Genomic DNA, 26,603 nt, shown 5'->3' with positions numbered 1-26,603 from the left:
AGTTCCACTAGGTAACCCTGTTTCTCTTGCTTAAAAGATTTCTCCAGTGTTTTCATTGATGTCAGCGACCGGCCCAATGACGGGTCGACCTATAACTTCACCATCTCATTTCTCCTTTCGAACTTCACCGTTAAGTTTTTCTAATTAGAGTGGGTGGTTCCTAAAGTGTCTAGCCATTGAACTCCCAATATAATATCGGAGTTTCCAAGATCAAGGGGTGGAAACTCTTCATTAATCTCCACTCCTTGTAGGCTTAATTTACACCTCTGCATATTCCTTCTCCTTGCACTACTCCACCGGTTCCCATGGTTATTCCATAGCTACTTGTACCAGAAAACACCAGCCTTAGTTGTGACACTAATTTCTTCGATATGAAATAATGAATTGCCCCACTGTCGATCAGCACCACAATCTATTTCCCGTTGATGGAGCCTTTTATTTTCATTGTCCAATGGTTGGTGAATCCCACCACAAAATTCAAGTGAAGCTCAAGTTTTGGCGGTTTCATAATCACCCTCTTTTTCCTCACCGGTGTTGTCGTCTCATCAACCTCAATTTCATCCAAATCTTGCATCACAAGAACGTTGACCTCTTTTCTCTTACAGCTGTGTCCAAGGCTGTATTTTTCATCACAACAGTAGCAAAGCCCCTGCAAGCACCTCTGTTGTAGTTCACTATCAGAGAAGCGGGGGAATTTATTTCCCCCTTGCTTCCACACGGTGTTTGTCCCCTCCAATTACCGTGTTTTTATCCCCTCCTCTCGGATTTGCTTTCCTCAACCACCCCCGAGGAGGAAATATGTTTCTCCTAAGAACACGATTCTTTTCTTCGATTTTGGCAGCCAACTCCATTGCTTCGCTCAGGGTAACTGGGCTCATAGGATATTGGCCTGAATAGTTAGTCCAACCCATTAATGAACTGGCCCAAGAAAACCTCATCCAAGATCCCAGCAAAGGGTGCCTGCTAAAGTGATGTACCGTTTCAGATAGTCGCTTATAGTTCCTTCCTGTTTAATAGCAAGGAATTTTTCACAGAGAGTACCTTCAGTGAGCGATCAAAACTGTCACAACATCATTCACTGCAATTCATCCCATCGATTAATAGGGTGGCACTTATGATCCCACCGAAACCAGCGTAGAGCATCCCTCTCAAAGTCGATGATGGCTACCTCGATTTGTTCTTCAGGGGTCTAAGGATCCAACCATCCGGGTCTGTCCCATCGAACTGTAACACCCTCATTTTCATGATGAGTTGTGCCACGTCATTCTCATAAGATAATAATAAATAACCCAAAAAAATAACGGCTAATAAATCATGTTACAGCGGAAGTCTTACAAAACATAAATGCAAAAATAATAACCCAAAGCTAACCCGTCCCATACCAGGTTACGTTACAAAATCAGTTCAAACATAAGATCTAACCATCCCAAAATCTGATACTTAATAAAATACAACTCACTAAGCATGACCGTTGCCCTTGTCCACTGTTAAACTTCGTGCCCCTGGCATGCATACTAATAGTCAGCTTTACGAAGCTCAGTGAGTTCATGGTTTTCGTGCACAAATCATACATGTCCCATCATGCATAATAACAAACAAAATACTCAAATAATATGCATATCTATTTCAAAGATCCTTTTGAAATGATTACGAAATATCATAAATTGTCCCACGGGGTAAAGGTTTTAGTGTCATCGGCGTTGTGTTCCCCAGTTTTATGGCTCACCCTTGTCCGTTCACCGATCCCTAAGGAAGAGCCATCCCTTGTGACATGTAAAACCAAATCCCAACTCAATTTATCAATGTTGTACTAAAACCCTTTTATGGCATGCTAAATAATGTTTTGAAAAACAATAAAAAAAATTAGCATGCAAATCACCACATAAATTACATACATGCATCAAACGTATAACATGTACGTAAAAGTAATATTTCGTTAACATATGCATCCCAAATAATATCATGCTCAAATAATTTGTACTAAGCATGCATCCCAGTTTAAAGTCTCATGAAGACTCACCTCGGTATGTAGATCGATTAAAGTAAACTCCCAACGGACGACCTCAAATCGTCGTCAAACACCAAAATCCTTGCTTTGCTTCAATGCCTGATTTCTTGATACTCTCTCGTTCAAAAATCGACTAGTTCCCCAAAAGGCTTTTGTGCCTCACACCCCTATGTATTTATACCCAGATTTCCCAAGCATAAAGGTCCAAAAGGATAGTTAAAAGTCTCTTTCATTAAAACAGTTCATAAACGAACGCCATTAAAAGCACCATTAAACATAACTTAATTTAATTGCTTAGAAATTCAAAGGTTTGCCAGAATGGCAAAACAGACCCCTCTACCTTTGGCTAGTTACATTACAACCCCTGACTTCTCACTTGAAGTATTTGACAACCATTTTTCACTTATTATCCCTTTCTTCTTTATTTTCACAAATATTTATTTATTTATCCCATTTTGGGGTGTCACATTGAACAATATCTCTAGTTTTTGGCCTTTTATTTACTTGGTAGATAATTAGTGGGTGTTATGGATTAGGTTGAACAGTTTTTTGTTTGGTCAACATTTGTGTATATGTAGGGCTGAATGTAGAAATGTTATCCCCATTCAACCCATGGTGAAGAAGTATATTCAGTGATTAATATGTAAACTGAAGTAGTTTATGGTACCACTAGGTAACCTGCTCTTTGAAATGGGTAGGCATTTCTTCAAATAATTGATGACCTGTTTTCATGGGCTAACTGATTGCTACTGCTTGTAGGATTACGTCGGAAGCATAAACGGGAGCTTGAGAAACTGACACTTACATTACAACCTTTCAAAACACTAAAGTTTTTCACTTTAGCTATTCTTCAACATGTAAATAGATCGGTGGTATTCATTTTCACACATGGTTTCTTGCTTATGCTTTTGACAACAGCCATAATGGCGGTTGGAGTCTTGCTCGTGACTGATGATGGTCCTCATAGAAAGGTACTTCATATTGTGTTGCTTTTCCATTTCGTGTAACACGTGACGTTATTATGTCCTTGGAGGCGGGTTCTGTGTAACATTTAGTTGGGATTTTTTAGCACTAATGTTGAATGGTTGTATGTGATTCACTTGTTATGTAGCATGTTGAAGTGGTTCTTGAATATCTACGATTTGGATTGTGGTGGGTGGCTCTTGGCGTTGCATCTTCTATTGGTCTTGGTAAGCGCAAGTTCTGAACAACCATGACACCTTCTAATGGCTTAAAGTTCTTGCTTAGTTCTTTTCATGAACTGTAAATTATTAATTATTAATTGCAAGAACTGTATAATACAATCAAACACAACTATATCATCATTACAAAATATATAGCTTAATTAGTCTAAGTGAGATATATAAACCTTACATCTTGTCGTTTGATTCTTAATGTTTCTCCTTTAGTGGCACTAAATATGATATTATAATCAATGGCAGATGGAGAAAGCCTTTGTAACATTAAGATCAGTACCTTCAACTTACTTCTTACATGTCATTATGTATTTTGCATGTTTGAGCTTATACATTGCATTTACGATACTCGTAGGTTGTTATATTGTGAATGAATCTTTCTTTCCACATCTCTAGTTCTAGGTTCGACATTGTTGTTTCGGGTTTATGTACATTTGGTAACTACTTGTGTTTGGGACATTAGAATCATTTCTGATTGTTATTTTGGTGTATAAACCCAGACAGTTGGTACCAAAGCTTCTTGAACTAGTTCTGGAGTGTTGCATTATTGCGTTGCTCACCTGGTGATCGACAAAATGCCCGAACTAGTTGATAATCATTTGTATAACGCATCAACTCCCGATACTTATGTGAAAGGTTCCTACAATTGCGGTCAAAATTTTGAACGGGGATGGAAATCTCAGGAAATAGCAGTAAGCTATGAAGGTTATACTTAGGAAAAATGGTTTTCACGTAGTCGTTTATGCATCGAGTAAGTCGATCCGAGTTTGTCTGCTCTTAAGGTATTCAAGATGAACGAATGTGCTTTTACGACTTTGCAAAAATGGCCATGAGAGAAAATGTGATATCTAAAGACGTTTTAGAAACAATAGCCGCAGGAATCCATAACCATTTAGAAGAATTGTAATTGAAGAAGTCATCGGCAAATAGACTAATTCTGATGCGGTCATGTTTATTATCCAAGATGAAAGAAGAGAATGTTAGAAATATTAAGAAAAATCAGAGAAGTTTATTGAAGGATCGATGGTTTATTAACCGGAGACTGCCTCAATATATAGGCTTACAGGACTGAAAAAAGAGACGTTAAAGACTCAATAGAAACTAGCTAAAAAGAAGGAAAAATATCTGCTGATACTCCTAATGACCAAGTAAAACTTTGAATCATTCAACATTCCCCCTTGATTCAAAAGTGTCAACTCCTATCTGTGCTCGGAGGTCTTCAAACTTAGCTTGAGGTAAAGCTTTGGTGAACATGTCTGCCAGTTGTTGTTCTGATCTACAAAGCTCAACTTTAATCTGTTCTTCAGCTACCAATTCCCGAATAAAGTGATGTTTAATCTTTATGTGCTTCGTTCTTCCATGCAAAATTGGATTCTTCGTAAGTGCTACTGTTGATTTGTTGTCACATAGCAGTTGTGTTGGATATTTTTGCTTTTGATTCAAGTCTTCAAGTAATCTTCTTATCCAAACTACCTGACATGCTGCAGTGGCTGCCACATACTCAGCTTCTGTAGACGACAAAGCTACGGTTGGTTGATTCTTGGAGACCCAAACAACAGGCCTTGATCCAAGAAGGATGCAATTTCCTGTTGTGCTTCTTCCATCTTCTTCTAAGCCTGCCTAGTCACTGTCTGAGTATCCCTTGAGCTGAAATTCTGCTTGAGTTTTGTACCAGATCCCCAAATTTAATGTAGCTACTACATATCTTAGTATTCTTTTGGCTGCACCTAAGTGTTGCTTGCTAGGACAATGCATTAATCTAGAAACCAATCCAACTGAATATGCTAAGTCTGGTCTGGTGTGAGTGAGATAGATCAACCGCCCTACTAGGCTTCTGAATTTTCCCGCATCTGTTAATCCTGTGCCATCATCAATCATGAGTTTCTCACCCACATTCATCGGAGTCCCAACCATTTTGCAGCCCACCATGCCAAAACTCTTCAAGATGTTTGAGGCATATTTATGTTGGGATATAAATATGCCTCTCTTGGTTTGCTTCACCTCCAATCCAAGAAAGTATCTCAATTCCTCTAAATCAGTCATGTCGAATTTGCTTGTCATGGCTTTTCTAAATTCTGAAATGAGATTGAGGGAGGAACCTGTGTATATCATGTCATTGACGTAAAGACTTACTACCACAATATCTTTTAAGCCTTGCTTCTTTACAAATAGCGTCGGCTCATTTGGACTTCTCTCAAATCCATTTGTAAGAAAGAATTCATTTATCTTGMTGTACCAAGCYCGAGGAGCTTGCTTCAAGCCATAAAGAGCYTTTTCAAGCTTATATACTTTATGTTCCTCTCCACATACTTCAAAACATTCAGGTTGTTGTACATAAACCTCCTCCTTTAGTTCCCCGTTTAAGAATGCAGATTTTACGTCAAATTGTAAAACCTGCCATTGCATTTGTGCTGCGAGTGAGTGGATAACTCTTACCATTTCAAACCTTGCCACCGGTGAAAATGTTTCTTCAAAATTTACACCTTGTTTTTGTGCATATCCGCGTGCCACCAATCTCGCCTTGTACTTCTGTATTGTTCCATCTGAATGCACCTTTGTCTTGAAAATCCATTTTAGACTGATTGCCTTCTTCTCCTTTGGTAATTCAACTAGCTTCTAAGTCTTATTCTTCTCAATAGCATTAATTTCTTCTTACATAGCTTGTTTCCAAACATCTTCTTTTATGGCATCTTCTACAGTTGTTGGATCACTAACAAGCATGACAAAATCATCTCCTTTTCCTTCAACTGGGAAATGACGCTTAGGAATCAAGCCACGCTCACTTCGTCTTATCGGTACTTCTTCACTGTTTCTGTCATCTAGAGAGGCTTCAGAATCACTACTTTGAGATGATTCTACATTTTCGTTGCTTGAAGAGGAACCTGTGTTGTTGCAGCTTGAAGGAGTACCTTGAGGTTGAGGATTGACCAGTGGCTCTTCGTGTGTGCCTTCCTCCTTGTTATCCAGAATTAAATCTGAATTAGGCTTGGTGATGCTTGTACTCCATGCTTCCTGCTCACTAAATTGCACATCTCTACTGATCACCATAGATTTTTCATTTGGATCAAATAGTTTATATGCTTTGGATTTCGTGGAATACCCCACAAAAATGTACTTATTTGCCTTTTGATCAAGCTTATGTCTTCCTGATGGAATCAAAGCATAGCATACGCAGCCAAAAATGCAAAGATGACTAACCGATGGTTTGAACTCGTAGAAGGCCTCGAATGGAGTCATATTCCATACTGCTTTTGTAGGTGATAAATTCAGCAGGTAGACAGCAGTAGCGACCGATTCAGCCCATAATTCATCACCTAGTCCTTTGGCTTTGATCATTGAACGAGGTTCTGTTTTTTCGCTCCGCTATACCATTTTGTTGAGGGGTATAGGGAGCCGTAAGCTCTCTCTTGATTCCATGTTCGTCACAATAATTGGTGAACTCCTTAGAAATGAACTCTCCCCCTCAATCGGTTCTGAGTATTTTAATACTTTCACCACTTTGATTTTCTGTTAAAGCTTTGAATTTCTTAAAGAAATCAAATGCTTCTGATTTATGTGTGAGAAAATAAACCCAACTCAGTCTTGAAAAATCATCGATAAAGAGTAGAAAGTATTTTTGACCTCCAAGTGAAGCGGTTCTCATGGGTCCACATATGTCTGCATGGACCAACTGTAACTTATTCTCGGCTCTTTTTGCTTGCCCAGTAGGAAATGAAGTCCTTGTTTGCTTCCCCAACGCACATCCTTTGCAAGGGCTGTTCACATCTTTGACTGCAAGTAAGCGTTTCACCATCTCTTTAGCCGCAAGCAGCTGTAATCCGTTGATATATAAGTGACCATAACGTTGATGCCACAACGTTGTAACATCATCTTTGCCGCTCATCATCGTTCCATACTCCCTGTTGTTAGAGAAGTCTATCGAAAACATCCTGTTTTCTGTCATTAGTGATTTAAACAAAACATCTCCTGTTTTGTTTTTAATAACACAAGAATCGTTATCAAACAGTACTAAGAAACCAGATTGAAGAAGTTGACCCACACTTAACAGATTGTGAGCAAGACCTGGTGCATAATTGACATTATGAGTTGTTTTTACCTTTTCATTGACTTTGACTACAATTGTTCCTTTTCCTTCAATTTTCACCTGTTTATCATCTCCCAATCTTACCTTAGATTTATGAGTTTCATCCAAGTCCTTGAACTTGCTTTTGTCACCTGTTACATGGTTTGAACAAGCACTATCTATGAACCAGACTTCAATTGGGATGGTTTGAAGACTTACATAAGTCATGAATAAGAAATCATCTTCCTCTTCTACATATTGTGCTTGCTTCTCCTTGTACCAACAATCACTTTCTTAATGACCATATTTTTTGTAATTGGTACATTGGACAGTGGTCATCCTTCCACGCCCTCTTCCTCGGATTGCAACTCTTCCTCTGCCTCGATTGTACCACGATCTGGTTTGTTCACCTTGCACTTGAAAAGCTTGTTCCTCTTCACTTGTTGTGGATCTGTTGATTCTTGTTTCATGAGCTTGAAGAGACCTATGAGTTCATCTACGGAGAATTTGGAGAGATCTTTCGGTTCTTCAATGGCTGCGACTACATGATCGAACTTTGGAGTCAAGCTTCGTAGTATCTTGGCCATCACAGTTTCATCTGTCACTTTGTCGCCATATGCTCTTATTTGACTAACAACTGATGAAACCCTTGCGAGATATGCTTGTACAGTTTCATTGCTTTTCATGTTGGCGGTTTCGAAATCCCTTCTCAGAAACTGTAATTTTACAGTAATAACTTTTCCCGATCCTTGATATTCATTCTTAAGTACATTCCACGCCTCTTTTGCTGTAGAGGCTGATGCAATTCTTGGAAATATAGATTCGTCTACTGCTTGTTGGATGAAGAATAAAGCTTTAGCATCTTTCTTGTAACTTTCTTTGTTAGTTGCATCGTCACCTTCAACAACTCCGTTCTCCACCAAATCCCATAGATCTTGAGACCGAAATAAAGTTTTCATCTTTATGCTCCAAAACTCGTAAGAATCCCCTTTGAATACGGGGATCTGGGGTTGTGAGACGTTTATCGTTGCACTGTTTGCTGCCATCTTACTGCTGAAGACGGAAAACCTGGAAAACCTGGGTTACAACCTGGCTTTGATACAAGAAAAATCAGAGAAGTTTATTGAAGGATCGATGGTTTATTAACCGGAGATTGCCTCAATATATAGGCTTACAGGACTGAAAAAAGAGACGTTAAAGACTCAACAGAAACTAGCTAAAAAGAAGGAAAAAAATCTGCTGATACTCCTAATGACCAAGTAAAACTTTGAATCATTCAACAGAGAACACCAAGAATCATTTGCCATTTTGTGAGGATCTTGTTACGAAGATAGAAGCAACTAACACAACGTTAGTTCAGGATACAGAGGTACTTACTATGTTTTTGGTATTATCACTTTGTGACAAGCGTACACTATTCGCAAAATAGGTTAATCGATTGTAGATATACCATAGCTTTGTTTGACGTGAAAGCAAGTATATTGAGTAAAGATCTAAGAACCTCATATTAGGATCGACAATAGGTCTTGGGAGAACAATAGATGTAGAAGGCTAGGCCAAGGTCTGCTCATTGAAAGAGGCATTGATGAACAAGGAAATAAGCGAAGAAATCATGCTCGCTCTCATTCCCATAAACCTGCTTTCTAAGGGAAATCAAAGCAGCCTGATAATTGTACTTACTGCACAAACTAGGTCACTAATGGATTAAAAAAGATAAGGACAAGAACAACAAACCTATCTTCGATTGCAACCAATGACAATGCCTTTTTTTGCTACCCTGACACCACCGCTAGGTGACATGCGATGGTGTTAAATACCGGGGCATCTTGTCATATGACACGTTTTCGAAGGGTGTTGGAATGGTGAGAATCAAAATGTTTGATGGTTTATCAGAACATTGAAGAATGTTAAGTGCATGCCTTCGATGACCCCTTATTTGATCTTTGTTAGGCAACTTAGTTGCAAGATTAGGATTGAAGATGGGAGCATGTAAGTCTCCCGAGGGAATTTTGTTGTAATAAGAGGCAAACGGGCAGGGAACAACTTGGTCCATTTGGTCAGCGAGACAACATCATCCGAAGCTTGTTTAGGAACAGACAGCTCTAAGGATCTCGATGCTACTCGGTTATTACATTTGAGATTGGGCCAAACTTTATAGAAAACTTTGGATGCATTGAACAAATGGAAGCTTATAAGGGTCAACAAGCCTAGTTGCCTGAATTTTGTTACAGATTGTGTAATGGGCAAACAGATGCGAGCTTCATATGGGGTTGGGAAATATAACAGAGGGAATTCTTGATTATGTGCGTCTAGACGTATGGGGCAGCTAGTATAAGTATTTTGTACCGTTTATTGATGATTCTCTTTCAAATTGTGGGTGTATGTGCTGATGTTAAAGTTAATGTGTTTGGAATTTTCAAAACTTGGTTTAAACGTGTGTGGAGGTTAAAAAAGGTAGAAAGCTTAAAGTGTTACGATCTCGCTATGATGCTGGATACACGACTGGTTACTATAAGAACTTTGGTTTGAACAAAGGTATTCACCGACTAAGTTGCACATAGTCTTCGAGTAGATGACAATTTATGCTTGAAAAGACTTGATGCATGTTCTCGACATCAGGATTCCCCAAGGCATCCTGGGTGAGGCACTTCACACTATAACGCATGTCCTAAACATGTTATCCTATTCGGCTATGAAGTATCTGGATTTTGATGTATGTACGTCTTACTAGGTGGAGATCGGAGTGACTCACAGATTGTACCGAGGAGGCAAAGCCAATGAACCACTGGGCCTCCAGTTAGGCATGGAGATGGGCACGATGACAACATATATTTGCTTAAATATGCTTTACATGCACAAGCTCATCTATTTTGACTTAATAATCGCACTAGCCCGGTGCAAAATGGTTAGGGGCAATGCAAGAAGAAATGGAAGTTCTCTATCAAATGACAACACTTGGGAGCTATGTCCATTATTGAAAGGCAACTGTGTAATTAGCTGCAAATGGATTTATAAAGCCAAATACTGCAAGTGGTATGCAACTTGTTTAGTGGTGAAGGGGTTTGAAGACAGGAACAATATCGAGTGTGATGATGCCTTTGCTTCAATGGTTTCACACACATCAATCTAGATATTTATCTGTATTGCGGTAGTGAACGTTCTGGAATTGGAACAATTAGATGTGAATACCGACTTTTTGCACTAAAATCTGGATTAAACCATCTACATGAAAGAACCAGAGGTTTTGTCGATGAAGGTAAAGCTGACTAGGTTGTACATTAAAGAAGTCCCTTTATGAACTCAAATAGTAATTGAAAAGTAGTATAAGAGGTTTGATCTATTCATGCTTTCATTGCGGTTTAATCAAAGAATAAATGATGCTTGTGTTCAAGGTTTAAAAGTACGGAAACGCGAGGTAAGGTGAGGCAAGGCGTAAGCCTTGAGGCGGCCTGAGGCATAAATTCGAGGCGGAAAATAAATAAAATTCAAAATAATATATACACACCAAACTAATATCACTGTGTCCTTTAGTTCTTTGTTTGTGTTCACGTCAAGTTCTTAACGTCCGTTAGTTCTTTGTTTGTGTCAACCGTGTCCTTTGAAACAGTATGTCTCTTTGAAACCATGTGTCGGTTAAAATGTCGGTTTGTATGTCTTATATATATGTGGTCTATGTATCTGTCCAGTGAAGTGGTTCTTCTGAAAAAGTATAATAAAATATTCTTAAGTGTTTGACAGAACATTCTCTCCCTAACAACATATACACAAAATACATGTATATATATTTTAAACTTCCATCATGAACTCAATGATTAAGATTTTGGTTGTAAGGATTGTAAGTTTTAAAGGGGTTGTAAATTAAACCACCACTATATACATGTATATATAGGTGTTTGGTATGCGGATAGGAGGAAAAAAACAGGTGAAATGAGGTAAGTGGGTGAAAGAATCGTGGAAGTATAGACTGCCACTACCACTAGAATATATAGAGATATATGTGTGTATAATACTACTGGTTCGTCACAGAATTAATTAATATACATACATATATACACTGCCACTAACAGTAGAACGTATACATGTATATATATACTCATATATATATATATATATATGTGTGTATGCATGCATATATAACACTGCTAGTCTGCCACTACCATCAACTAAGACATGTAGAAAGTGGGCTATCAGAGGGTTAAATAACTAAGCCAAAAGAATATAAAAAGTGGGTTGTGAGAGAGTTTGGATAAGTAAGCCGGTAAGGAAATATTTTATATATATATATAGAGAGTGATCATATGAAAACCGCCCTCATTTGTGTAAACCGTGCAACCACTTTCATCTGTCGATTTCATTGTTTAATCTTATGAAATTTTTTCATGAAATTGTTTAATCTTGTGAAATTGTTTCATATAATACTTAATGAAACTGTTTCATGTATTTCTCTAACATTAATGAAACTGTTTCATGTATTTCTCTAAAATTAAAATTATGAAGATGATAATATCTATGATTAACACCCTCCACAATAAAAATGATTAATCAACCTCTCATAATTACAAAAAAATGAACAAAATGAAAAATTATGATTGGTTGAATGCGGTTTGCATGGTTTGTACAAATTGAGTGGTTTGCATTTGATCGCTCCCCTATATATATATATATATATATAAAATACACCTACTTCTTCAAAGTGGGAGACTTTAGGAAATATTATATACTTTGCCATTTTTTACTACAACTCAGAAATAGAGAATGTAGAACCATGAGATGGGTAGGTTGAATAAGTAAGGAAATGATTGACACTTTTAACACCAAACAAAATGCATGCCTCTCCCACGCCTCACCGCTTACCGCTCAATCGTTGCATCCCCTTTGCAGAGCGTACCTCCCATACAAGTAGTGAGAGGTGACACCTTATGAGCGTTTTTAGCTGCCAAGCCTTGAGGCGTACGCCTCAACCGATTTTTAAAACCATGCTTGTGTTTATTACTGCACATATGGTCGTATTTGGACCTATCTAAGGTTAAAGCCTACGAGGACCTTTCTGAAATCAACAATTGAAGTTAAAGTTTGAAATGAAAGACCTTGGCAAGGCGTAGAAGATTCTAAGCATGGAAATTGGTTGGGACACAAAGTCCTACACTTACTATAACGTAGGGAGAGTATATTCGAAAAGTGCTCTAACGGTTCAATCTTGATGGTACAAATGGAATTAGCATAATGCTACTGTTGCACATAAGATCATGAAGGATGATTGTCTTGCAACGACAAGGGAGAGGCTGAGATGGAGACGTTTTCGTATGCTAATGCAATTAGGAGTCTTATGTATGCTATAGTATGCACTCGTCCTGATCTAGCACATTGTGTTGGGCTGGTCAACCAGATGTTCTCAAATCTGAGTGGGTAACATTAGGCAACGTCTGAAAATGATTTTTCTCTATTTGAAGGGAACATCTCATGGCTATTTTTAGGTTGTGTGATAGAAGCAAAATAGTCGGGTATTGTGATTCTGACTATGTCGGTGATCATGTCAGTTGGAAATCCACCATGGGTCATGTTTTCACCTTACGTGATAATGTTATCACCTGGGAATCATGGTTACAATCTGTCATCACGTTGAGTGGCACCAAGTTCTATATAATAATCAATGCAAACGGGGAGAGGCATTTTACCATTGAGATCAACCCCTTCAACTAAATTTAGGCTAATTCTTTTCTCTCACATGGAATCTTTGACAATTTCTCCATACCCTCCAAACACTAAGAGTACGTGATAAGGTCCAAATGCTATAACGCCAAATTGGATAGGAAGAAATTGTATGAAAAAAAATCAATAATGATATTGAATATGGATGTTGCACACCTCCCTTGTTCGCATGACCTTGACCTGCGACCTTAGGTTGCTTGGCAAGTCGCATAGAACAATTGAGTTCCAGTATAAACCTTCTAGTACAATTTTTCCGACCTTAACATTGGCATGGAATAGGTTGAGTCTTTGGTTACATAAAATGCAACCTTGTCATATTGGGAATGTGATATAAGGTGTTTGAAATTCGGCTCACATAGAAGCAAATTTAGGACCAGGAAACCTTGGTGCATGACTTGAGGTTGCATAGCGAGTTCACGGATAAGCAAATCAGCTAAAGCGGGTCGGTGCTGAGAACTAATTTCATTTGACAAATTCAAAGTTCAATTTTCTTCACAAAAATAGAAAGAACACGAATCATTGGCTTCTCTTTTGCTGTTTTGTGATCCATTTGTGATTGTAAGTACATTGTAACTTAATATGGGAAGAGTTCGGTGGTATGGATCTCTCTTATTTGCATTCGGTTAATACAACTGATCTCTCTCTTCATATGGATGTACACTATTACACCGATGTAATCCATGTAAGTATACATGTGTCAATTTTATCGTCATTCAAGTAATAATATGGTAAGAACCAAGTATCATGTTCTACAGGGATAGGTATCTTAAGTTGCAAGATGTCAAGGTGAAAAGCTAAATTCAGATGGCGAATTTGAAGAAATAATTTTGAAGGTGATTAAAAGCTACAGATGTAAACAAGTATTTAAAAAAGGAGCAAACATGCATTTCCAACATACAAATATGATGTTCCTATAACAATAGCATTAATTACCTACCATCTACATTAAGGATACTCTCTCAAGTTTTAGGAAGGCACTTATCAATGAATTAAACCTTCATATCTCTATGTAAGGCATAAACTCCATCATGGTACAATTCTTTTCCTTAAAATACATGGACGGGACAAATCTATGTTTCTAGCAACCTTCTCGAGTCTACTCCCATGTCATCCAAGTTGACGTGTTCTAGATGACTTATCTCTATGTCTATCACACTTTTACACTTATAACAAGTGATCATCTTGTCAATGAGCATAAGTTTTCTTTATAATCTTGAATGAATTGATGGAAACAATTGTTATTGAGAAACAACTTCCACCTTCACATGGTTTTATTCTCAATATCCTCTTACATCCAAGCTAAGAGTATTAGCCTATCATTGCTCGGTTTCCTTGCATCAAAGACTTGAGTGAAATGCTTGCGAGAAGTAAGGACAATGAAAGTAAAGCACAAGTAAATTACTAAAAACAAATAACTTACAATGAAAGTAAAATGAAAGTTTAAAATGACTTTCCTCCTTACGAGTGGTTCTACAAACCAACTCCTTTCTCTTTCTCTTCTACTACAAACCCTCTTTTGTAGTCAACATGGAGATAACACAAAAGGTAAAAAACCATTGGACAAATGAAAAGCATGAGGCTTGCTCCTATATTTTAATGAAAAAGCCATCCTTGGTTATCTTAAAAAAAGCTTCCAAAGTCTTCAGTATTCAAGGATCAGCTGCTATAGGAATGATGCAGCGTATACGAATGAAAATTACAGATCACCATGTTGATTATGTGAATATCTGTGGAATAACCTCTTCTAGGATTCTTTGATTCGATGAATACCGAATCCTAGGCTTCAAAAGTCGAATTCACAAGAACTCAAAATTTGGGAAGGAAAATTCGAAGCCTGTCAAATTCCAATGTGACCATCCAGTTTTCATATGAAACATATAAACAGAAGGCCCAAAAAAAGGGGCCGAAATCGATCATGGGTCAAACACAAAAAGCCCAACGAAAATGCCAAAAATAAATAAAAAAAACACGAAAATTTCTAAAAACCATGCTTAAACAGCATTTTCGGGGTTGAAAAGTCAGTTAGGCCCTCCTCGCTCCAGGCTTCAAATCGACTGGTCGTGGGCCATAAACGAACACCAGGAGCGAGAGTTATGGCCTTTTAAGCGCGACCCTGTTTTTTAGCCCGATCATGGGCCTCCAAGAACATTAGGGCCCGGTCCTCCACGTCCAAGCCGGCATCAAGGAATATACTACGACATTGCTATAGCAGTCACACCGCTCTATCAAAATCTTACTGTTCAACCAAAAACACATCAACAACTGATTTATGTGATAAATTAGTCCTTATTTATGCCAACAAACTTGTGGCTTTTTCAAAATATCAGGAATCACTCTTAAGTCTTTATATTCTCGTGTTACGTGTGTCACCAACTTCGGAACATCCATTACATGTCCTTTTTTCTTCATCATGTAAAACGGGGATTGATTCTAGCCTCCCATAATATTAACCCAAACAGGAAAATTGGGAGCATAACCTTGTAGTGCTCCAATGCGCCTTACAAGAGATGGGGAACTAGTCGAAGATCTTGAGAGATATCAAGGTTGGTTGGGAAATTGAATTATCTTGCAATGACACATCTTGATATTGCCTATTCGGTTAGCGCGGGTGGTTAGTTTATGTCATCTCCTATGGTTCATCATTGGGCCATGCTAAAACAAATTTCCATTAGTTGAAAAGAGCACTCGAAAATTATAGCCATATTGAATGTTTTCTAGATGTAGATTGGGTAGGTGTCAATGGCTGACCCACATACAAATCAATGGGGTCTCTTAAAGTTAAAAGAAGCAATATTTAACTTAGAAATTCGTTTTGCCCTTATAAAATGACTTAGTTTTATGCTTAAAGAACCCATTCAATATTTACAAGACCCATACATGATGTTTTTTCCTACCAAAACCAAAAAAAATAAATTCATCTCAATATCTTGTATATTGTTTTGTTAAACCATTCAAGATTAGGCATCTCAAAATCTAGTTCTTTTGTATTGTTTTATTAAATACATCTCATTCTCAATATCTTGTTAATTTAGCTATAACATAAAAATGGTTTATGCTATGTTAATTGTTTTATATGCTCAAAGCCTCAAACCAATTATCTAGATATAAAATTATGGTATAATTTGCTATTCAATTTGACCGCTGTAGTAAAAGAATAACTGAAACCTAAACCATTTAACCACAAAACTATTTTCGTTCAGGAGGGTTATTCAGTTTTGGAAATTTTTTGACACTCCTTGACCCGGATCACCTGAGTTTTAGATCCGCCATTGTTAGGCGTTCCAAAATGGATAGAAGATCCACTTACGGATATTGTATATTTGTTGGAGGGGAATTCGGTCTCGTGGAAAAGTAAAAAAGCAAAATGCCGTGTCAAGATCCAATACAGAGTTGTGGAGGGAAATACAAGACTATGGCACAATATGTGTGAGATAATGTCGATATATCATCTTCCGACTAAAATAGGACCTAAGACATGCCGGAAAACTTGTGCGACGATCAAGCGAATTGTCATATTGCATCTAAACCCATATTTTATTTTTCTTTTCTTATTTTTTTCTTCTGTTTGATCAGGATCTGGTTTGCACACTTTTGTCATGTATCTGGGTCCCCACATTGCTTTCTTCACAATGAAAGCAATGCAGTGTGGTCGAGTGGATATCAAAAGTGCTCCATATGATACAATACAACTAAACAGAAGTCCTACATGGCTTCAGAAGGATTGTTCAGAGTTTGGTCCCCCGATGTTTTCATCTCCAGATGGCCATGAGGTTCCGGTTAGTAGCATTTTAGGACAACTTCAGTTAGAAGCTATTCTATGGGGTTTTGGAACTGCAATCGGCGAGCTCCCTCCATATTTTATTTCAAGGGCAGGTTTGTCAGAAATCAGGTTTACATGTATTCTTACGTTGCTTTGCCTTTCCGAAGTTGCTTTTATGTGCATGCTTTGAATTTTTTGAATTTCTAAACTGAAATGAACTGGCTTAGCTAGGAAATGTTAATGGAAGTTCAGATGAGGTTCTTTTTTTCTTATATTGTTAACTCTTGTTACTCTGTACAACGTGTATAGAGCAACAAGATGATTTGAATCGATTTTGATTTTAACCATGTTAGTCAGTTTCGCAGTGTTTCGACAAGTCATCTCTCATGACAAGAATGTTCCCATCTTCTATCTTACAAACAAGTACATCTTTATGCAGCAAGTATCTCCGGTAGTGAAGGAGATGAAATAGAAGAACTTGATGGAGCTCCTTCAAACACAAATCAATTAAAGCGCTGGTTCCTGTCACATGCACAATATTTGAACTTCTTCACAATTCTACTGCTTGCTTCGGTTAGTTTTGATGGTTCAGTTTGAGTTGTGGGTTCTCATTGGCTGCTTTTTGATTCCCAATTACATTAATTAGCTGAAGCAATTTGTAGGTACCAAATCCTCTCTTTGACCTTGCTGGCATAATGTGTGGGCAATTTGGGATTCCATTTTGGAAGTTTTTTCTGGCAACAGTTATTGGGAAGGCATTCATGAAAGCTAACATACAGGTTTTCAATGGTTATTTCGTCTTTCTTCAAATTCTGCTAGTTTTAGTTCATCTACTCCTTCCTAATGAATATAACTAATCAGTAGTAACCCTTTTGCAGACTATATTCATCATCTTAGTCTGCAACAATCAACTTCTAGACTGGATAGAAACTGAGTTGATATGGACACTTAGCTTCATCCCTGGTGTTGCTTCTGTCCTGCCGGGAGTCGTAGCAAAATTGCATGCGGTAAAGGATAAATATATGGCAGCCCCTCCTACAGAATCGTCAAACTTCAAGGTTAACAACTTTTCTTTTCTATTATAACAATCGTTTTGCCGAATATCAAGACTTGTCTGTTTTGGTTAATCTACATGTTTCTCAGGTGGAATCATGGGATCTTTCCTTTGCTACACTTTGGAACACCATCATATGGCTGATGCTATTGAACTTCTTTTCCACCATTGTTAGTTCAACTGCACAAAGTTACCTGAAGAAAGAACACGAAAAAGAAATGGCCGCTTTGAAAAAGAAACTAGTTAAACCAAATGAAACCGTCGATTAATTGGTTAACCAAATGAAACCGTCGATTAATTGGTTGCGCATTCGTTCTTTTATTTTCTTCGTAATTATATTATCTATTCTCATCGTTCCCTATCGGAACCACCCACAACTGCTGACATAAAGTCACCCGAACCATATCTATATATATTGGGAGTTTCTTCATATGTGTTACGTCTTCTACTCGTGATATGTTTTCGGCCTTCAGGACGTATGAAATCATCAAAACAGAAAGACGATGGCGCCCTTGGATGACTGAAAGCGGTTTCGTGTAAAATTGTGTATGGAGGAGCTTCATGTACATATAAACTTAGTTTCATAAGGTTTAGTGTTGTTTTTCCTCTAGTCGTTTTGTTGGTGTTCTTGTAAGGTCATTTTTTCATTCATGTTACTTATGTTAAACTGGACATCTGTGTCGAATATAAATCACATGTCCAATCCCTTTTTTGTCCCACCACCCGATACTATATTAGTTTATACATCTTATTATAAACGAAAACATGTGGAGTAAGAGGATACATGAGTCATAGCTTTAGAATTAAACTCGTTGGATGCGAGTAGTTGATTACACGAGTTTGGCTTTCATATGTATTGTTTCACCTATAAAAAAAATACATGAAGTTGGTTTTTACGGTTTGTAGTTTTTAGCGGGTTTCTATTTGATTTGTGGTGCATATATATATATATATATATATAGAGAGAGAGAGAGGAAGATCAAATGTTAACCATCATTTTTGTGTTAACTTTGAAAACCCTTTCAACCAATCAGATTCAATTATTATTATAGGTTTATGTCTTGTTCCTTTTACCCTTACAAGGGTATTCTAGTAAATTGAATTCATTTGTAACCCCAAACAATTAATGAGGAGTTACAAACAATCAAATCCCCAAAAATATGCATTCATATTATTAAAAGTTTTTTTACTATTGATCTTTCATGTTCATTCTTGTATAAATTCCTAAATCGCATAAGAAACACGGTAGTAACGATTTTCGGTATTGATCAATTTGAACACAAATGAACCGTGAACACAATTTGAACACAAATGAACAACCGTGAACACAATTTGAACACAAATGAACCGTGAACACAAATGAACAACCGTGAACACAATTTGAACACAAATGAACCGTGAACAACAATTTGAACAAATTAACAGATGAACACAAATTAACAGATGCTACCTTAATTTTGTGGGACGTCTATGTATGTGAATATATGGACCAAAAATTGCACATATCGTGTTCATTTGTGTTCATATCGTGTTCACGGTTCATTTATGTTCAAACTGTGTTCATGGTTGTTCATTTTTGTTCAAATTGATCAATACCGAAAATTGTTACTACCGTGTTTCTTATGCGATTTAGGAATTCATATAAGAATGAACATGGAAAATCAATAGTAAAAAAATAATAATAATATGAATGCATATTTTTTGGGATTTGATTGTTTGTAACTCCCCATTAATTGTTTGGGGGTTACAAATGAATTTAATTTACTAGAATACCCTTGATAAGTATATTTTTTTCCCAAAATGCCCCTTTCATCATTGTTCACTAGGCCTCATTAAAATTCAAACTTTAAAATTTAATTTTTTTATTGATTAATATTAACCGTTGATTATAGATTTGGATGGCCAAGATCAGTTAATAAGGTTCACACAAAAATGATGGTTAGCATTTGATCTTGGCCTATATATATAGGGGTTGGTTCAAATACTAACCGAGATTATCGTGTTAACTTTGTTAACCGATCTTGGTCGTTGATTTGAACATCTAACGATTGTGGTTTACTGAGAATAAGAATTTAATTAATATATTAATTAATAATATGTGAACAATGGATTCATAGGGTAAAAATGTAAAAAGGCGTTGTTCACATGAATCACAGAGCTTGATCACATGTTCATGTGAACGCGTTGTGCATATGTATCGATATGAACAACGACATGACATACTACTCAAAAATCTTGTTCATATTCATGTGATGTAGTTGTGCATATGTATCGATATCCACATATTCTACCTTTGCTATGTGTTCATATGTTGTGTGTGTCCTTATATCTTAGTATCTCTTTATATGTGATGTAATTGTTCATTTGTGTCAATATGAAAATCTAATGCATTTCATACAGCTGAACACTAATGAATCATAACATCTATATCTATTTGATTTGTGCAGTTTCATATGTGTTAATGGGTGTCCATATCTCTTATAATCTGTTCATATATGTTTCTCTATCAACTAAATTAATCCCTAAACAAATGCAGATGCAAAATGTGCATCAGATTTTTCAACGAATTCAACTATATTTGCAAGAATATTTAATGGTTCACAATGGTAATAGCTGTTCATTTAAACAAAATAAATGTCATACTAAACACTTACCAATCGGAACGCTTTGATCATCTTCTTCATCGGAATTCGAATTCCGATCGTAGTCGTATCCGATTTTAACTTTGTCATTTTCATTGTTATCAATATGATTTACAATAGCATTATCCATATTACTCGGACGATACGGAAATCTTTTACACTTACAAAACGAATATCATTATATGTAGAACATCACTTGAAATCACGATCATGAACACAAATGAAGATAAAAATCAGAATTACCTAATGATCAATTAGAGAGATCTTTAAGATTTGTAACTCCCAATTAATTATTAGGGAGTTACATAAAGGTCAAATTACATAATCACCCTTATATTTAATTTATAATTTACATTTGAACATAAAGTAAAGAAAGAATATGATTGGTTAATCTTGGTTAGTATAGTTAACACAGATTTCTTGGTTAGTATATATTTGAACCAACCTATATATATATATATATATATATATATATATATATATATATATATATATATTAGAAGGGTATTCGCATAATGCAACGAGATACATCTTGATTTTAATGTTTTTTTTGTCTCGGTTGATTAATAATAGGGTTTTATGTGGTTTTGTGAAAACAATAATGTTTTTATTTTTGAATAAAATATAAATATGAAGATATCATAAAAAATTGAAAAAAAATATTGATATTAGTACGAAACTAACTGTTTAAAATTTCTCCTTTTTTGTGTATTTTTTAATTCATTTTTTATTTAATAATATAGCTTTTTATAAAGATGATAATCAAGTATTTTGTTAGAACTCAATAATTATTCTAATTATATTTTAGATTTTTTATATTTAAAATGAGATGTTTATTTTTTTATTTGATTATGCTTATCTGCACTTAGTTGCACGAATTCAAACATTAAGCTTTAATAAGTTGTACTTACATACAATTTATTTGTAATATTGAATTTTAAGTAATATGCATCAATAAACAATATTGAATGCATAAAAAATGGGTTTTAAGAATTTTTGTCAAATGTTTTATAATACTATAAGGGTACTCACACAATGCAACGAAATACATCTCGATTTCAATGTTTGTTTTTTGTGTCAGTCGAAGTCATAATACAGTTTTATGTGGTTTTGAGAAAACGTAATGTTTTTATTTTTAAATAAAATATAAATATGAAGATATGATAAAAATTGAAAAACAATACTGATATTAGTATCAAACTAACTATTTAAAATTTCTCCATTTTTTGTGTATTTCCTTAATTAGTTTTTTATCTTCCGTTTAATAATATAAACTTTTTTATAAAGATAATAATTAAATATTTTGTTAAAAGTCAATGACTATCCTAATTATATTTTAGATTTTTTATATTTAAAATGAGATGTTTATCCTCTATTTAATCATGTTTATCCGCAGTTAGTTACATAAATCTAAACATGAAGCTTTATTAAGTTGTACTTACGCACAATTTACTTGTAATTTTAAGTTTTAAATAATATGCATCAATAAATAGTATTTAATGCATAAAAAATGGTTTTTTAGAGTTTTTGTTAAATGTTTTATATTATAGTGTGTGTGTATATATAGGGGCCTAATCAAATGAGAACTGATTAGTTTGTGGTAACCGTGAGGTCCAATCTCAATCATAAATCAATAAATAAATTAGGAAATTTATAATTTTAGTAATTTTGAATTAAAATTTTAATACAAGAACATTTTAGGTATTTTAAAACTCTCCTCTTTCCTCTCTTCTCTCTCCGTCCCCCGTCCTCCGGTGATACTACAATGGTATCACAATGCATCATATATGTGTTTGGGTATCACACTGATGTCATTTGTGTGGTCGATCGGATATGTAATACAGTGGTACTACATTGGGTATCACATTGCATCTTGTATGTATTTTGAGTATCACAACGTGGATGATCGGTATGTATTCCTTAAATTTAGATTATGGATTTAATTTTGTTTTTAAGGTTTGGGTTGGTATCACAATGGTATCACAGTGATACCACAATGGGTATCACATTGTGTATCACAATGATTACTTGGTACCGGTCGGAATAATGTTCATTGAATGTTGGAGATCCGAGGTCGGAGAGAGGTAAGAGGTGAGAGGAGAGAGGAGATAAGAGAGAGGAGGTTTTAGAAATACCTAAACTGCCCTCTAATTATAATTTTAACTCAAATTACCAAAATTAATAATTTTCTAATTTATCCGTTGATATGTGGTTGAGATTGGATCTCACAGTTACCACAAACTAATCAGTGTTCCCTTGAATGGTCCCATATATATATATATATATATATATATATATATATATATATAAGGGTCTAAAATGAGAACTGTTTTGTTTGTGGTAATCGTGAGATTCAATCTCAACCACAAATCAAGGGTTAAATTAAAAAATTAATAATTTTGGTAATTTTAACTTAAAATATTAATTAAGAGCATTTTAAGGATTTTATAAATATCCACTATAATGTCTCCTCTTTCATCTATCCGACAAATCTTATTCGACGAACCTTATTCCGATATATATATATATATATATATATATAGGAGCGATCAAATGAAAACCACTCTCATTTGTACAAACCACCCTCATACGTCGATTTCATTGTTTAATCTTATGAATTTTTTTCATGAAATTGTTTCATATAATACTTTTTTTTGATGAATTTGTTTTATATATGGTTATGAAATTGTTTCATATAATATTTAATGAAATTGTTTCATATAATATTTAATGAAATTTTAATGAAACTGTTTCATGTATTTCTCTAAAATTAAAATAATAAAGATGATAATATCCATGATTAACATCCACAATAAAAATGGTTAATCAACCTCTCATAATTACAAAAAAAATGAACAAAATGAAAAATTATGATTGATTGAATGTGGTTTTCACGGTTTGTTCAAATTGGATGGTTTTTATTTGAACGGTCCTATATATATATATATATATATATATATATATATATATATACATACATACATAGGTGAGTTATTATGCAAGCAATACAACTCAATTTCAACCGTACATTTAATTTGATTAATATGTGATTTCATAAAAGTTTTAATTGTTTTCTAATATAAAATATTGATCATAATTAATGAACTATAGTCATCTTACATAAATATTCAAATTTTAATAAATGAACTATCATAATTTTCATAAAAATCTCAATTTGTTGTCCTTTATCTTTCTTTTTATAAGTTTTCAATGTTATTTCCTTATGTATATAGGACTTCTAGTATTAGATTATAATATTTTACCATTTAAAATTAACAAACCAAATTAAAATAACACTAGGGTTTGAGCAAATGAAAAACCACTACACATATTTATGCAAATTGGATTTAGAACAAATCTAGAATCTATGACAAATAAATAATGAAATAAAATCAATTTACATCTAACCTAGAATTTAGGGTAAATAAAGCAAATCAATAATGAAATTCAAGCAATTTAGGACAATAAATAAACTATAACAGATAATATGCTTGGAGAATAAAGTGCTAAATGACGTGAGGTGTGACGGGGCGATGAGGTCAAGCCTCAAGTCTTACGAGTAATGGCGAAGCCACGGTGTTTTCAAGTTGTGTTTTTTTTTTTTTGTGTTTGTGTGTCTATGTATATATAGACACACACTTTTTTATATAGACATATACTTGTGTATGTTAATGTTTTAAATAATAATTTTTATATAAACATATATTTGTGTATGTTAATGTTTTAAATAATAATAAAACTAACAGAAAACAGAATCGCTGATACCAAATATATAGAGCTTATAAAAATGATATCAAGGATGTAAAATCGAGATTAAATCTTTTGAATTTCAACTCACTACTTTCTTCAATTTTCAAAGAATTTGTGTTTGAATCTTCGTGTATGGGAATGAGAGTAAGGGGGTGTCTACTTTTGACTGATTGGACTTATTTGTACAGACATTTTGGAGTGTTTACTTGAAGTTTAGTGAAAAATATGTGGCCTTATTTGCACAACCCAAATACATCACTTGTCCATGTTTAGCAAAAAAAAAAGAAGAATAAATCATGAAATTGTTTTACAAATGTTTGACTTGATGCTATACATAATAATCCAAAGCTTACCCATCTTTGTTTTTAATTGAGCCTCTAGTACTAGCCAACCATTTTTAAAACTTTTCATTTATTCATTTGGGCTTTCATTTCAATTGGCCAAATTTGTAGCCTTGATGCACATAATGAGAACATTGTTTCTCTTAAGTTTGGGGGAGGGTCCTAAATACTCAAACACTCTAGATCACATGAAATATATGCATTAAGACCAAAAGTCATTCAAAGAACAAAGTTCTATGTCTTGTGCATAAAAAGAGTGTCAGTGTAGACCAATTTGTTTGAAAAGGACCAAAGTGTCCAAACATACCTCAATATGATATGCATAACAGTAAAATTATGCTACGGAGTGAGAAAAAAGAGAGATGAGGTAAAAGACATGTATTGAAAAGAAAAAAACCAAGTGCAAAACCCAAATCAAAGTCCCAAAACCTTTGCTGAATCTAATGTAGTAATAGAAATGTAGGCTACATTATGGTTAAGCAATATCAAAGACTTAAGTTTGAGGGAACTAGGTTTATGAAGGGCTATGGATATCAAACATCAAGTAGGAGTAGAACACTTCATTCAAAAATTTCAAAAACAACCATACTTTGGCTATTGAATGATCATGTTCAAATTTCTTTTTTAAATTTGAGTCTTTCAATTTGTTATTTTGTTTGTTTAGGGACAAACAACAATTCTAATTTGTCATTAACCCTATTACATCATTTTCTTAATTATTTTTTTTTTGTTTTATTTGCCCACTAGTGTCTAAATTGAGTCATTTTAGTCATTTTTATGTAATTTATTACTTATATATATATATATATATATATATATTAATAGTATTATACCACAATCTTATGCTATTTTGTTAATTATGTAGTTTTTAAGGTTTCTGGTCAATCCTATAGCAGTCCTACAAGATTCTTGGGGTACTGCAACAGTCTTATAGAAGCAAGGAGTGAGCCGCATCCTTTCTTTTGGGCCGAAACTATGGACTGGAATGATGGAGCTGCAGATTTCAGGCTTAGAATTTAGGCTAGCTTACCTTATAAGCCTTCTTTTGTACTTTTAACCTATCTTCTAATATAAGCCTTAACCTCCTTATAAATAGGAGTTATTTCTTAGCAAAACTTACAACTTAACCTTTGGGTTTAACATTTATCTCTAGTATTTTCCTCTAGCTTTCGGCTTCTTTGCTTAATCAAAAACCAAATGTCAAGTGTTATATTGTTCTCAAGCATTAATTCAAGTTCAAGTAGAAGTTTCACCTCTTCCTTTTTTACTTGCAATATTCAAAAGCTTTTTAATTTTAGCTACAAAGTGGAATTAATCATTATTGTTGCAATACATTGGATTTCATCTTTTATGGGTCACGATTAATTTCCTCAGAAAAAAATTTGTTTTCCAAGTGTTTCCAAGTACTCTCTCACTTATTAGTAACGAAACTTGTTTTGCAAGTTTCGTAACTTAAAGTGCAAGTTTCCTTATTTTATTATTTGCTAGTACTTCATTTTACTTCATGTCATCTCTTTTAGAGTAATTTTAATTTCTAGTATTTACTTTTCTGCATTTTAATTTTTAGTATTTAATTAATAGTATTTTAATTTCCACTACTTTAATTTTCAGTATTTTAATTATCGCGCTTTACTTTTTTGCAGTTTACTTTTCTGCAATTTACTTTCCAGCAATTTAATTTCAGTCATTTATATTTCTGCATTTTAATTTCCAGTACTTAAATTTTCAATATTTTAATTTCCAGTAATTTAATTTCTGCAATTTACTTTCTCGCATCAGTTATTTATTTTTCAGTTTTTACATCATTCGCAAGAAGAAACCGAGCGATGATGGGCTAAACGCTTTAGTTTGGGGTGTAAGAGAAAATTAAGACCAAAACCGATGTAAAAGTACAGAGGTGTCTTATTAGCATTATAGTCTAACTATTTATTTCATATGATTAATATTTCATTGAAGATGACATTAAAATTACTTGACAACTAATTTTATGTATGAAAATACATTAACTTTTAGTATTAAGATAAATAAGAAAACTTGAGTTAATAGGATAAGGCTATAAAGAGCTTTAGTATTTGACGCA

The 26,603-nt window shown here is 34.7% G+C and overlaps 1 protein-coding gene across 1 annotated transcript; it reads left to right on the top strand.

The window, feature by feature from the left end:
* Positions 1-2,611: 2,611 nt before the first annotated feature.
* LOC112502915 (vacuole membrane protein KMS1-like) lies at positions 2,612-18,059 on the top strand. Its single transcript, XM_025106929.1, has 8 exons — positions 2,612-2,681; positions 2,768-2,979; positions 3,120-3,198; positions 16,550-16,849; positions 17,176-17,309; positions 17,399-17,515; positions 17,615-17,794; positions 17,880-18,059. The coding sequence occupies exons 1-8, from the start codon at positions 2,669-2,671 to the stop codon at positions 18,057-18,059; spliced, it is 1,215 nt and encodes a 404-aa protein (XP_024962697.1). The 5' UTR covers positions 2,612-2,668.
* The last annotated feature ends 8,544 nt before the right edge of the window (positions 18,060-26,603 follow it).

Source organism: Cynara cardunculus, unplaced genomic scaffold, assembly GCF_001531365.2.
Source record: "Cynara cardunculus var. scolymus isolate 2C unplaced genomic scaffold, CcrdV1 Un_Scaffold_2169, whole genome shotgun sequence".
In the NCBI taxonomy this organism is placed as follows: Eukaryota; Viridiplantae; Streptophyta; class Magnoliopsida; order Asterales; family Asteraceae; genus Cynara; species Cynara cardunculus.
Note: the sequence above shows the minus strand (reverse complement) of the source record. Positions and strands in the feature narration are given on the sequence as shown.

Coding starts and splice junctions, on each gene's coding strand:
- LOC112502915 (XM_025106929.1), top strand. Junction 3,199..16,549: donor TGCATCTTCTATTGGTCTTG/GTAAGCGCAAGT, acceptor CTGTTTGATCAG/GATCTGGTTTGCACACTTTT. Junction 16,850..17,175: donor ATATTTTATTTCAAGGGCAG/GTTTGTCAGAAA, acceptor ATCTTTATGCAG/CAAGTATCTCCGGTAGTGAA.